At 43.8% G+C, this 14,483-nt stretch overlaps 1 protein-coding gene across 1 annotated transcript in view; it reads right to left on the bottom strand.

The window, feature by feature from the left end:
• The window catches only part of LOC112961533 (ankyrin repeat and BTB/POZ domain-containing protein BTBD11-like), a 79,005-nt gene that overhangs the window by 34,408 nt on the left and 30,114 nt on the right, over positions 1–14,483 (bottom strand). The window contains exon 2 of the mRNA XM_026056834.1: positions 10,280–10,429. Coding sequence (XP_025912619.1) covers positions 10,280–10,429 — 150 coding nt within the window. The remainder of the gene's footprint in view (positions 1–10,279; positions 10,430–14,483) is intronic.

Below are 14,483 nucleotides of genomic sequence, written 5' to 3'. Positions count from 1 at the left end.
TGGCCCCTTCCCACGCCACACCACGCTGCCCGGTTCAGGCACGGCGCGAAGCAACCAGCCACGTTCTCGTGCCCCGAGCAGAAGCACCCTGCGGGCAACGCTGACCAGCTCAGTCCCACTGCCTGAGCACCCTCCCTCCTCCACGGTGCTTCTCTCAGGGCTGCATGCAGCCGGCTCTTGGGACCCACTGACCCGTCTGGCATGCCTGACCGTGTGGCTTGCTGACAGCAGCGGTATTACRGCTTCACTGCGCTACTTGGGTGAACGTTTTCTCTTGCAAAAGTGGGCCAGGGCCACAACCTGGAGCTCTGCGTCTGTCCTCAGAGCCCTTTGCTCCCTCCTGTCTTGTGTTCGGATCATCACAAGGAGAAGTGCCAGCCCCCAAGCTGCACTCCCCAGATACCAGCTTCAACGACATGGCCAGCAGTTTTCAAAGTTTGCCCCCTTCCAAGCACATGAGTCAGACTCAAAATTGATGATCTTGGTCTGGATTCATTTCACACTTCGGGGTAAAAGTGTTTGGATCTATGGCTTTTGTTCACAGCCAGCTCTGGGGAGGCTGCACTGAAAATGAGCTTTATAATCCTGATTATAAACCAGAGTCTGTTCCATCAGATTGCCAGCTGGTTGCCGTGGTCTGCATCCCTTCCACATCGTACCTAAGCCTCTCTCCCCTTTCTGCCTTCCTCCTTCCCTGCTGCATTCGGTTTCTGTACCAAAGGGACGTATTGCTAGAGAAGCGCGGAGCTCATCCGGGCGTACGTCTCTAAGCGCATGAGTGCAGGTGAATATGAGTACTTTAACTGCATCTCCTGTATCACAGCAGACTGCCTCGAGTCATCTGCTCAGTCAGTCACCCGAACCAGCCATATACCTTTGATTTCAGTTGCACTGCTCCCCTATGTTTACTCTGCCTCTGGAATGGCATTAATCTGTTGTCATTTCAAACCTTGGCTGAACAAAAACTGCTTGAGCAAAACCCTTCCTCAAATGATCACTCAGAGGTCTTTCTCCCACTAACTCAAGACACAGCTATACCAGGAAAGGTGTCTGCAGCAAGTTGGGGTGCACACTAGCTACTGCCTGTAATGTACTATGCTGCATGTACTCTCTTAGCATGAAGTGCCTTACTCCATAATTCAGGAGTCACTGATCTTGGGCTAAGTGTGCACTTAGGCTGCCATATCGCACAGTCAACTGGAATATCCCATGTGCTACAGAGTCACCATCTAGATTATCTTGCAATAGCTTCCCCCACGGACAACTCCACCACTTCCATCACACCCACCTCCATGTGGTACCCATGCCATGCCCCTAAGTAAATTTGTTCCCTGCTATGCTAGGCACTCTTTTTTTCTCTCAATAGTCATTAATCTCTCCTACACAAGAGCAAATGAAGGAGCTGTGGTCCAGAACGCTGAAATCAGCCCCAAAAGACAGGACTGAGATAGGAGCAGCTGATTTCCTAACAGTGACTCCCCCATGGCCTCAAACAGATCACTTAACCTTTTATCTCAGCTTATCCTATCATCACAAGAATATTCTATTTATATTACAGAGTATGTGTTTGTTTGCAATTTAACATTTGCAGAGCCTTTGAAGATAGAGTTAAGGATTGGATATAGCCCATGAAAAAGTCACAACAATAATTAAGCCTTCTGAACTTCACATACCTATTATAATAATATTACTACCTTCAAACTCTCCTATCAGTTGAGGCAAGTATGATGTTCTTGCTTGATTCCCCTTATACCATATCAATTCTAAATAAAACAGCCCTCAGCTCTGATGAGCTATTCATCTGCTGACCCAAGGCTGAGCTTTCACTCTGTGGACCACTGCCTTTCTGGGCCACTGTCCCTTGGGATTTTCTTTGGCCTGACATGGATGCATATACTCAAATCTGAATTAAGAGCCCCACATAACCTGGCTCAGTAGGCCGGCTGAAGACTGCTTACCCTGGCCTTGCCGCTTCCTAGTGGTCTGCACAGCGTGCATAGGGATGGCTGCTAAGCTAAGGGAAGGGAAACTCTGTTTTAACTCTTTGAACATACTGTGACGCACAAGAACACAGGGGAAGATCTGACTGTGTACCTCAAAGGTAACTTATCTAGGGGAATCCTGAGCTGATGCATTGGTGTTGCAGGGGAGGGTGGCGGAGGGTTGAAGCTCCAACACTCCCCATCCACAAAGGTGATGCTTTTTGCCTCAAAACCATTAAAGCTGACCAGGCCTAAATGCTAGAGCTGAGGTAACCACCAGAGCAGTGTTTTCTCAGACAATCTGGCTTGCTAACTGGGAAAAACTTGCTCAGGAAAACAGATGAGAGCACACACAGGTCCTGAGAAAAAAGCATTTGCATTCTGACAGCAATCAGGCTCAGCCGCCCAGGAAGGTAACAGGGCTGAGTTTCATCCTGGGGGGGGAAGCTGGAGAGCTCCAAGCTCACTGAAAGCAGGCTGGGACCCGGGCAAGTGTGAGCTGAGTCTGCTCGGCTCCTGTAATTCAAGAAAGAAATGCACCCACCTTGTCAGCAGGGACGTGAAAGCTGGTCAGCAGCAAAGTGAAAGATTAGATGACTCTTAGCAGGCGTGCAGACTGTTACCTTCAAATAATCACCTCTACTGCTTTGTTTCGGTTGATAAATAAATGTATTGTTTTGATCAAGGTTTATGATACTGCCTATGACGGGAAGGGAAGAAATGCAGGGGTTTAGTGGCACCTATTAAGTAAGTGGCACAAATCCTTCTTGTACGCAGACCCAGTCTGAGAATGGGAGACAGGTAAGGGCACGGGGTCCATCAACAGGAGGGGGGCGCAAGGAGAAAGGAATAGCAGCTAAGGAAACCAAGTGAGACAAGAAAGCAGCTCACACTTAATCATGGCATTAATCTGTTTTGTTTTCTTTGCTGGGGGATGAAGGGTCACCTCAACGGCTTCTTTATTTAAGTTTTAAAAGCAGAGCAGATGAAGTGTGGACGGCAGTGAGGAGGAATCGCAAACAAGGAGCCCAGAAAGTGGTGGACAGAATGAGGACGTAGAGATCTTGTGAAATAACCCAGCGGAGGCCCCGAACTAGAAAAAGCATCGTCACATCTACAAAGTACCCGCTTAAGCTGTCAGCTTTACAGACGAAGCATAGCCTGAATGGAGCACTGCTATACGGATTTCAGCACTCAGCTAGGATCTCTGCTTAGCTCTGCGTTGCACTAGATGAACATAACTGCTCGTACAGAATAAGCTTGGTATTTCTCTATGGTGCTGCTTAGTCTGAGCAAAAATATCTAAGAGTGCTTTTGTTCTGGCTGTAAATAAACACAGCACTTACAACAACTCTCCTTCAAATGCTACCCTGCCAGCAAACACCTTAACCCTGGTATTGGCTTCCAAGCCTGGTTTTAACCTTTTTTTTACAGGACATGAATCAATTTGCTGTATGGCTCCCGCAGTGCTCCATCCTGCTAGCTGCAGAGGATTGAGACTAGATAAAAAGGCGAGGGAGGGGATGCCGACTTTCATCATTTGCTTGGCTAGAACTGTGAGGAGAAATGAAAAACAGCATTGGTATGTACAGTCACATTCCCACTTACACTCGAGCAGTAACCCTTTCTTTCATCCCTAAGAGTGTGCCAAAATCTACTGGGAATCTGTTATTTTGGAAACACATTCAGGACTGCAGAGGCAAAAAGGACAAGAGGACGATAGGGAAGTGAAGCATTTCTCTAATGGCAAAAGGAAAACCTTGCTCAAAACTGAGTAGTGAGGTAGAGGAAATACTGGCCTGAACATAAAATTTGGGACCTCCTGGAAGTTAAACACTGTTCAAAGGCTAAAAAGGCTCTGAGTTCAGCAGTGCATCTATTAAGTCACATCCACATCTTCAGATTATCCTAGATATTTTTATCTTAAAATAAAAAAGCCTACGCCTTGTGGTTAATGCTCAGAATAATACCACCACAGGCACCAGTCACTGTGGTTCAAGCAAGGCTGGTGGCCAGCTTCCCACCCAAAGTGACAGTCAACTGGCCATCTTTTGACTCCAAGCAAGCCCAAAACAGTTTTCTGTTCTAACCTGAAGACCTGCATACAGTTGGGCTGACATCCTAACCCACAGCGAATGCCACGGCACGGCTCGAGCCCAACAGCCCTTCCGGAGTCCTTTGCGTTTACACCTCAGCATGGGCTGGGTCTCCCAGCTTGGATTTACACTAACGCCTCCTCGTCTTCACCAGGGAGTTATATTTTTTGGTGCCAGGGTTCATGACCAGAGCACCTTAAGCCTCTGCTGTTCCTGGTCATCACGTGCACGTGGACACCCAAGGGAGAGAGAGGTTCCTTCTCAACCCAGCAAAACACCAGCCACCTCCAGTTGAAAGCCTCATCCCTTCTGCATCTGGTCTTCAAGTTGTCACCAGTATTTTTAGATGGGTGATGCATAGGTGTTACAATGCTATGCAGTTAAATATAACATAAATGTCTGTGGATAGCAAGCACGCATATATAGAAGTTAGGAAAAAAAAATCAGAAGTCAAAATGCACTACCATGTGATCTCTCAAAACCCAAAGCTCTCATTGTAATCCCTTTTTTTTCTGTTCAGTTTTCCCTATCTGAAGGGGAAGGAAAAAAAGAGGAAGAACTAGGAACCTGGAAGAATTCCCCAAACTTTCTGAAAAATAGATGAACTCCCCTTCTCCTCCAGGTCTGGTCTGCAAATATGAGAAAGTTAGGAAAAACTGAAAAAAAACTGTGAAATATTTTCTCTAAGAATAAACAACGAAATACTGTCAGGCTACTGTTTAAAATCTTATTATTTTTGCTGTGCTTCAGTACTTCCCAATGTTCTCTACATAATAAGCATTTCAAATGAAATCACATTATTTTAAAACACACTGTAGTAGGCAATTACAATTCCTGAATACTAAATACCAATATAACATAGGCCAAATTTATTGTTGTTCCTTAACTTTGTGCCATGTTCATTATATTTTAATGAATAAGGTTTCACATTAATTTTTTAAGTCTTTTCCTTGGAATCATGTCTTACCTCTGTAGTTGCATTACAGAATTAAGCCTCTATTTACATTCTCCTTCTGAGTCCTACAGATAAAACCTTGCTTTAATTTTCTCTAAGTCAGCAACGTTATTTCTACATCTCATTTATTATCCTAACTTAAAGACATGTCAATGCACTAGTAATATATGAAATGTTAATATCACTCAAGTTATTAACATGATACTAAATATTAATTAGACAAAATAGATGCAAGTGCCTTACAACTCATTTCCTAATTCCAGATATATTTATCATTATTCAAAAGTAAACAATTTATACTTATTTAGTTCATAAACACACACGGTGCTTTTCTGCCCATCCGCATCTCTCTGTTATTTCTTCCCACTGTGTGGCCACAAGCAGAGCAGCACAGGTTTTATCCCAGGGCATCGCCGGAGAATCTGTCTGGAAATGCCAGGAAAGCACCGGACAGGGCAGGGATGTCTTGGTGACAAGCAGCATCCAAACCTTCGCCTCCTTCCTGGGAAACCCACTAGACGAGAGTAAAGGTACCACAAATCTCATGCCAGCAGGGTTTGTGTGAGACTGGAGCAAAGCGTCCAAGGCCAGTTGGGCCAGCCCTGCCGTGAAGAGTTTTCACTGCCGCTTGGACCAACCTTCTCATCTCCAGCATCACCACCTCCCTTGGCAGCAGCATGGGCTGCAGAGGCAGCTCTGCACAGGCATCAAGGAGCGCTTACTTAGCAGCCCACCCATACTAAAGCTCACAGTAGAGAAGTTTCATTATTGCTGTTTCAAGAGCTATTGAAGTTTAAAATTACCATGGCCATGTCACCTAGAGTGTAACGATACCTCTGATTGCAGCGTAGTTGCATCCCAACAGTCACAGTTTGCTCTGCAGTGAGTGCACACCCTTGGAGATAACCCATCAGCATGTAGCCAATTAAAAACTATGCCAATACCTTTCTGCTACAGTTGTATTCTTCATTCCACCTTGTTTCCCTTTTCTCTTCCCCCGTCATCCCTCAGGGAGACACAGCTCACCTAAATGGTCTTTTCTAATACGTCTACAGAGCACCTCACATAAAGAGCACTGAAGAAGTGAATGGTAATATCACCTGCTTTTGCTGTTGGCAATCCAGACAGCTGTGAACTTCAGCTATCACTGCCAAAGGCCACTGACGAAGGGCACGATTCAGAGTAAGAGCAGGACAGAGAAACAAAAGTTTGGGCAGCTCCTACACCCCCGGCCTTGCAGTCCCATTTGTTGGATGAACGTGTCCGGAGGGATGAGAGCTCTGCAAACCTGCAGAGCCTATCAAAACGTTCCACAGATTTAGGGCTGAAAAGCTGCTCGCTGATGCCCAACATCAGCATTTCTGGGCCAGCTGATTCTGACAGATTACACTGGTTGATTTGCCAACTTCATGAAACGTGGAGTCGACAGAGAGATAAAGAAGCAGATCAGTTACTCCAAAGAAGTCCTCAAAAATACTTACAGAAGCACTATAAGAAGCAATTCCATATCAGCATGACAGCAGATAAGGTTCCTGTCTGCCACTAAGGACAATTTTTATATTACTTAAAATAATGACACAGCCAAACCAAGCAACACAAGTGTCAGAAAGAAACTAGTAATTCCTCTCACACTACAACCAAAAGGTAGGACTTTTACCCAGTGAATCTTCAGCCCTCCCATAAATAATCACCCTGTCTGTCCCCAGCTGTATCTACAGAAAAGAATGAAATCTAGAGGAAAAACCCCAAGCCTTTTAGTATACTGAAATGATCAATGTCCCCCGAATGTTTCAAATTACAGGCAGAAGCTATGAACCAACTCCTTCCTCGCAGGGATTGCTTGTGTCACCTCATTTAAAACAGGGAGAATTCAATTCAAATGCTGCCGATACTGGCAATGCTGTCGTGGGGCTGAGGCCAYGCTCCCTCCGAAAAGGCCACTCTGTCTTTCAGCAGTTAAAAGCTCTGATGTACTTAAATCTCTTTAAAAACTCTGGCTGAGCTTGTGAGGAGACCAAAAGCGCTGATCTCCCTTACTCAGAGAGAGGCACAGGTCTTCAGCTGACCTGCTTCTTAGAAAGGATGGGCACCCACCTGGACTGAGGACTGACCCCGTTCTGGGGGATCTCTGGCCTGCCTGAAGCCACCAGTGGGCACCAGCCCTTCAGGGAGCAATGCCTGAACAGAGGAGAAGGCCTCCTGCATGGCAGCATCCAGTGCTGAGGACCTGTCCTTGACCACATGGGGAGCAGATGAATGATGGTAGCACGTATAGGAGAAGTTGAAGATACAACAACATGCAACTTTTCACTTAGAATAAATTATTCTATCTTCCACCTGGGACAGACACAAAGATCCTCAAGAAACTAAGAAGATTTAAACAGAAATATAAACGCTGGCCAGTAAACAGGATCAGTTTGCCAGCTGTCATCTTCCAAGAGATAGATTTCATTTCCCAGTCTCAAAGTTTCTAGCAGCTCAGCAGCTGGTCATGCTGCTATGTGTGAGGATCCTGGACAGAACTGAGAGCAAGGGAGGTCCTTCCTCTGCATACGTGTATTTTAAAATTCTAATTATTCTGCATACTTACAATATTTTATTTATTAATGTTGATAAACTGTAGAAAATCTCATTCAATTAGAATTGCCTCCCCCCCTTTTTTTTTCCTCCAAGATAAAATTAAATTGCTTTATTGCAAGATCACTCTTTGCCCTCGTTTTTTTGTGCACTTATAAAGAGCGCAGAAATTAAGTTCTGGCTCCTGGGATACTGCAAGCTGGTGTGACATTGCAGACACACACCCATGGAGCGCCTGCTCTGCTGCTCCAGCAAGCCAAGCTTTTGTCCTTGCCACTCCCTCCTGGTTTCCATCTCCTCCTCATCTTCACAAGTGCAATCCTCTAATTCCCCCTTATTTCAGAGACTCCCACCCCCAACTTTATTCAAGGGCTCTGCATGCATCTTTTATTCCCTTMCCAGGAAGGCAGGGGCTTTTACATATGCAACCCTCCTTCCCCCATATCCGACTTTTTTCACGCTAGAGCTTGCTATATCCTCGTGTCTCTCCATAATGCCAATTCTAAAGATCTCCATTCTCCCTGTAACACCAGGGCAATGATAAATCCTCCTTCATCCTTCCCACCAACACATTCGGATCCTCCAGGTGTTCCCTACTGGCTCCTTCCCCATTGCTAAACGTTACTTCCCCCATACTACAGTTCCCCATTCTCCCTCCATGGCAGAGGCTTGCTGTAATCTCCAGATTACAACCTGTTGTAGTTGCAGAGGCAAATACAGAAGTGCTGAACACACAGCAAACCTCCTTGTACCCCTGTGCTTTCCTTCCAATTTACAGTTTTCCCCTAAATGCATACAGTTCTGCTTACTGAGATTGAGAACTTCTCTTGATGTTTTAGAATTTATTTTGAACTCTGCACCAACATTATTCCAAAACAAAGAATTTCCATTAAATTGAGCCTAAGCCTTACAAGCTTTGCCAATTACCACTACTGCTAATATTCCTTCCATGACATGCATCTGCTTGCAGTGGATGGGGAGGTACCTCAACTGCTGTTCACAGGGCTTTTTGGAGTGCTACCAGTATGCCAAAAGTGCCAAATTCTCTCTGACATCTGCATATTACTCCCACTGATATGCTGTTTTCTTCAAGTTACCACCCTGAAGAATGTTTTGCTTGTGTTTGGAGTCAACAGATATACACAGAGCAAACCATATTAACCAAGCATTTGAATCTGAGACAGTACTGAGAAATGTTAAATTTCTGGAAGTTAAAAAAAAAAAGCAGGAGGAGAATGAAAGAGTCTGGCTTTTGGGGTAGAGTACAGAAGTTCAGAGAAAAAAATCCAGAATGGAGAAAAAAAAAAAGGAACTATCCATAAATTACTTATTAAAACACAACCATACGTACTTTAAGAAGGAGAGATGCATAATGCATAATTTAGTCAGCACATGGAAAGTCTGTTGTATATTTTATACTCATGAAATAAATAAGCATAAATTACTTGATTTGAATAACACCAAACRTAACTGATTCTAGAGATGGAGCAACACTTCACACTAAAGCAAGTACTCTTGGCTTGTTGATGTTTCACCAGAATAGAGAAAAATCAGCAAGTTGAAAACAGAAATTCATATTGTTGGCTTGCAAACAAACATCATAGTGCTCATAAACAGCATGTAAACTGAGACTGGATGACATAATGGAGCTACAGAGGAGACTCCTGTTGCTACAGAAAAAAATCTAGGAAAACGAACATGAGTTCCCCGTGTGTGTTCTTTACGATGTTGGTAAAACAGATGCTGATACTAAGAATCAACAGTAAGCTTGGCTGCCTGTATTTTCTTACATTTGATTCTTTTCAGTTCCCCGTCCCCTTCCAAAATTTCATAACAGACCTCAGGAAAAAAAAAAAGTTTCTGAACATTTCTGTTTTCCCACCCATAACCTCATATCTCTAACTACACTCTAAACATGTGATGATAAGGCCTCTGTCTTAATAAAAAAAACTCAGAAGAGGCACTTTCAGTCCCTTTATCTCTATATTGCATTAGGATACACATGGCATTTGCCTCCTACAAACATGACATCTAGATAGTATTCAAAGAACTGTAAATAATTTATTTGTGCCCCAATCAAAGCTTTCAGATTTTGACAGATACCATAGCTTATCACATTTCTCAGAGAGTTTTGATCAATAACAAATATTTTATCCTCCAGGCACTAATTCCTCTGGTATAGGTTTATTTTGTGGTTCTCTCCTCTGCTGAAACTGGGGAAGGAAAGTTAGAGTGAAAGATCCTCTGTAACATGGATGGGACTAGCTCTGCTTTAGATTTGTGACAATATTTCTTTCATTTATAGCAATCTTCAGTCTCAAAATAGATATCCCAGTGAAATGAGAGACAAGACACCAATCTTACAGATGTTTGCAAGCTTGGCCAATCTCTGAGGTGCTTTCAGACATGGGAAGATGGAACAAAGCATTTTTCACCTTTAAAAATGAGAGCAGTGTGTGCAAACAAGTCAGACCCGCTGCTGCGCTAGACTTTCTTCCTCCTAGGCCTTCACCTTCAGCTTCCAAACTGGCCATGGAGCACAAAGACAAGTAGTCTTTCCCACTGCCTTCTTCAATATTATACATGTCCCCTTGTCTCTCTTCTGCAGAGCCAGGCTTTGTTTTACTTACAGGAAAAAACGCCAACATTATAAAGGATCTTGTACTTACTGAGTTCAGCAATGCTCCCCACACGTGTAGCCAATAGAGACTGCTCAATGGTCCTCAACTCTGACTGGCTGAACATCTGCACTTCCCCAGGCTTGTTTGACCTCTGCTGGTCTTTGTGGAGGTTCAAACTGTCCGGCAGGCAGAGAACACCTAGAGCAAATTAGAAAAAAAAGTCCACTATAAATTCAGCTGCTACAGATGGCTTTGCTGTCACAGCCGCATCTTTCTAGGGACATTCCAAGATGTAGTACTTATGTACAGAGCCCAAAAGATAATAAACATTTATAATTCAATATTGCAGATGAGTCAGACTCACAGACGTGCCCCTCATTAACTTTTCTGAATATCCTCAAGTCACTTACGATACCACTTAGGGATAATTCTTACAAAAAGTCCCACAGACTTGCTCAGAGATGAGGTCAACAGTGTTCCAAAGAAACCCCCCAGAAATTACTCTAAAACCATACAAATTTAATAGAAAATGGTATCTCAGCAACAGAATTATTATAGATTGGTTTTAAAATGAGCTAGGAGAAGGCTGTTACATTTACAGGTTTCCCCTGCAAGGGGAATTCCACTGACAATTGCCAAAATAATGGACCAGCTCAGACGCTCCAGTGCCACTGATGAGTTTATTGAATTTCTTTTGTAGCTACTACTCCTGGCAATTGAAGTGTTTAGGCTTCAATTGCCCATTATGCAGAAGCCCCAGCAGCAGCGAATTTTTGTGGGGGAGGGTATAAATAACGCTCCTGACATAGACTGATTTACATACACATTCACTCAGGCACAAAAGTCACGCTCTGCCATGATAGCGAAACCCTCAAGCACAGAGAGCAGGCACACGTTTATTAATCCAAATCACTGTCGTGCTACAAAACTGAACTTATTTGCAACAGTTAACACTTCAGTACGACCCTTTGGTAACAGATGCATGAACGTGCAGCTAGGACAGCGATCTGAGGTTCATGAACAGCCCGTTATGACCATGCTGCCCATATCATCTTCCAAGTCCCTCTGGGACACACGCAGGTACGGAGTCATGGAAACCAGAGGAATTGTGCCCATTTATGGCAATGAAATTGGATCCTATACCTGACCGTGCCCTTTGTAACAAGTAGCTTTGGTGCCTCTGTCAAAAGAAGCCAGACTAGGAAAAGTGTTTTTTTCAATTAGCTTTTAGTAGTCTTCTTAGGCACAGGGGAGTGGTTCTGCACTGACAGCACTTTTATGATCAGACTTCATAAAATATGTTAAGAAAGAGGTACCTTCCCCACATATTTGGCATTTTTCTTGAGGAGGAAGGACTCATCTAGTTTCCCAGCTCGGTACATAACCGGCCTCTAACTCTACTGATCAATAATTCTGCCAAAAGGTATAATATAGGAGGTCCCCTGCAGAAAGGCTGCCTTAACACCTTTTTACTGAGGTTATCAAACAACCATCCAAGCATCCCTGCCTGGGAGCATGGCAAGGACAGGCGGCACACCCGAAAAGGGGCATTTCTCAGATGCCTGGTTAATCCCACCAACTTGCCCTTGATTCCTTCCAGCACACGTCTCCCCACCGCCTGAGAATAGAGAGTATAGTTTAAAAGTTGTATTTGCAGCAGGGACCTAAAAAAGTCAGTCTCAGGGGAAGAGGCAACACAGGTTCAGTAAGTATGCTCAAAGCAAAAGGCAGCGATATACGCTGGAAAAACCGGGACCAGAGGTCTTGTCTACCACGGATGCAAAACGGTATGAACGTCCTGCCGTTCCAGCAACACAATCCTAAAACAGGATCACCTACCCAAGCTCAACAGAAATACCAGACCAAATTTGCTACTAGTGCATTTAAACACTGCAGATAGAAGAGCAGCAGCTGCAGCCTTAATCCCTACCCTGGCTCCAACCCCAGTGTTGTAACAATCACAAAAAAAAAATCATATTCGTGTGCGGAAGGTCAAGAGAGAGGAATATGACGTCAGGAAGAGCTCTGGAGGACATCTGACACACCAGCAGAGAAGAAAAAATTAAAAGCACAGAGGTAAAAGAAGTAAAAATACCAGCAACAACAGATTATTAAAGAAGCTTTCAAAATTCTCTCGTGATCGTTCAGTGGCTGCCTCGCATAAACACTTGGCGTACTAATCAACATTTATATTCTGTAGAGGTACAGAGCTTGAGAAGTACAACTCTCGGTTTTCAAATGCAGGCTTGCCTGCATATTTTAAGAAGTATTCTCTACAGTAAATCTTTCTAATTTATTYAGACTATTCTTTATAATTTTAATAGCTAGAAATTAAGGCAAAATTGGAAGAGCCCTCCCTGAAGAAAACAGGTGTATAATTGATCTAATACTGCAAGAGATTTCTAAACATACGAAACAGAGTACAAACAACGTTATGKCATTTAAAAAATGAATATCCAACAAGAAAAATATTTTTCAGTTAAAATACACCCTAAGTGTGGGAAAAAACCTGTTTTAAGCTATCTTTACAAATAAGATTTAAATGGTTTAATATAATAATATATGCAGAAGAGATTTGTCCGGGTGATCAAAGCACTGGAATATAGACATTTTATTTTCAGCTTTGTCTCTTTGTTCCCATAGCCAGGCATCTTCCCTACAAATAGCCTTGTTGATTAATTACTTTGTTCTTTAGCGAGGGGAGCATATTCTTAAGTTCTTGGATGAAAAATGCAAATGAAATGMAAAATGTACTATTGTTAAAAAACTTAGCAAATTATAGGATATGTCATGCCAAAGGGTTTTTTTTTTTACTTGGGTTTGAGATTAGTAAAGACATGTAATAGCCAAACATCTGATACTTATATGCCAGTTTAAAGGCTATAATTGACCACAGTGGGTGCCAGTGGTGTGTTGGAGGATTGCTTATAACTCTCATAATTTTGCTGGGTCAAATCTGGTTTTCACCCATACAGAGAAAGGGGATTCTACTGCTCAGGCACACCACTCTGCCAATTTTCTAGCTTCGACTGTTTTCCCCCAAAATGGATTTTTAAAAGTCATTAAAAAAATGCTTTTTAGAAGAAAAACTATTTTTCAGTATTTGATGTAAAGCTCAAACTTGTTGATGAAAGATTGTGGAAGAAAATTGTCCCCTGGTTCATAGGGAGCCTGCCAAACTGAAGGGGGTGGGAAAAAAGRGGGAAGGGGGAAAAGGGAAAAAAGGGGGGGGAAGCCCCCTGTGATTATAAATGATTATAAATTATATAAGAAATACTGAAATAGCCATCACCAGCTTTCACCGGGTTGCCTATAGTTCAAGGTACTTCCTTCTTTGCAGACTGGTTTTATTGACTTGCTTTTCCAGTCACGGCCCTAGTCATATTGTAGTATACTTGACAAACAGGTAAGAACCTCAAGTTTCCAACTGGCCTGAAAAAAAGAACTTTTTTCCTTGCTTTTTCCCCTTTCTGGCTGTCACCGCCGATACCATTTGTCAGTCCAAAAGGCAGGTTTCGGTGCAGGACCGTCATAAACGACCTGCAGTCACTGCCTCTTCTCGTGACGGCCACCGTTGATCATCCTTTCTTTCTGCCCGGTCACTCAGCCCGATGCGCTGCTTTGCCCATCATTTCACCCCTCGCCTTSCCTCCCATGCTTGTGCGCTGCTCTGCCCTGGGCTGCTGGGCACCACGCAGCGACAGGCATTGCATCTACGGCTGCTCCAAGCCACCAGAGCACCGCCACCCCACCAAAGCGCTGACGTGCATTCGGGGCAGGGATCTCTCTACCCTGTGGTGGTACGGAGGTGTCTATGGAGGGGGGCAAAGCCGAAGCTTGCTTTAGAAGCTGCTGTTTTCACTTGGCTCATGGCCCCAGGGGGCCCTGCAGTCTGTAGGTAAAAGACTGAAGGGAAACAAAAAGAAAATATTGTAAAACCAGCAGGACACCAAAAAATTCACAGTGACAAGCTCCTAATGCCCTCCCCCCAAGCCTCGGGGGGGGGGGAACAGAGAGAAAATACGATGTAAAATTAATACACTCCACATTTTTCCTGCCCTTAGGCCTACTCCTCAGCTGAAACACAAGCCAGAGCTCAGTCCCCAAGGACTTAAAAATCCCAAACCAAAAAATTATTGCACAAAATGACACAGCTAAGAGTGAAGATGCACAAGCTTCCAAAAGAAGCAGTTCTCGTTTGAAATCCTCATGCAAACTCTTCCGAAGCAAGAGTTACCAAGCAAGTGCCTTC

The sequence above is a fragment of the Apteryx rowi genome, unplaced genomic scaffold (assembly GCF_003343035.1).
Source record: "Apteryx rowi isolate R43461 unplaced genomic scaffold, aptRow1 scaffold_133, whole genome shotgun sequence".
Taxonomy (NCBI): Eukaryota; Metazoa; Chordata; class Aves; order Apterygiformes; family Apterygidae; genus Apteryx; species Apteryx rowi.
Note: the sequence above shows the minus strand (reverse complement) of the source record. Positions and strands in the feature narration are given on the sequence as shown.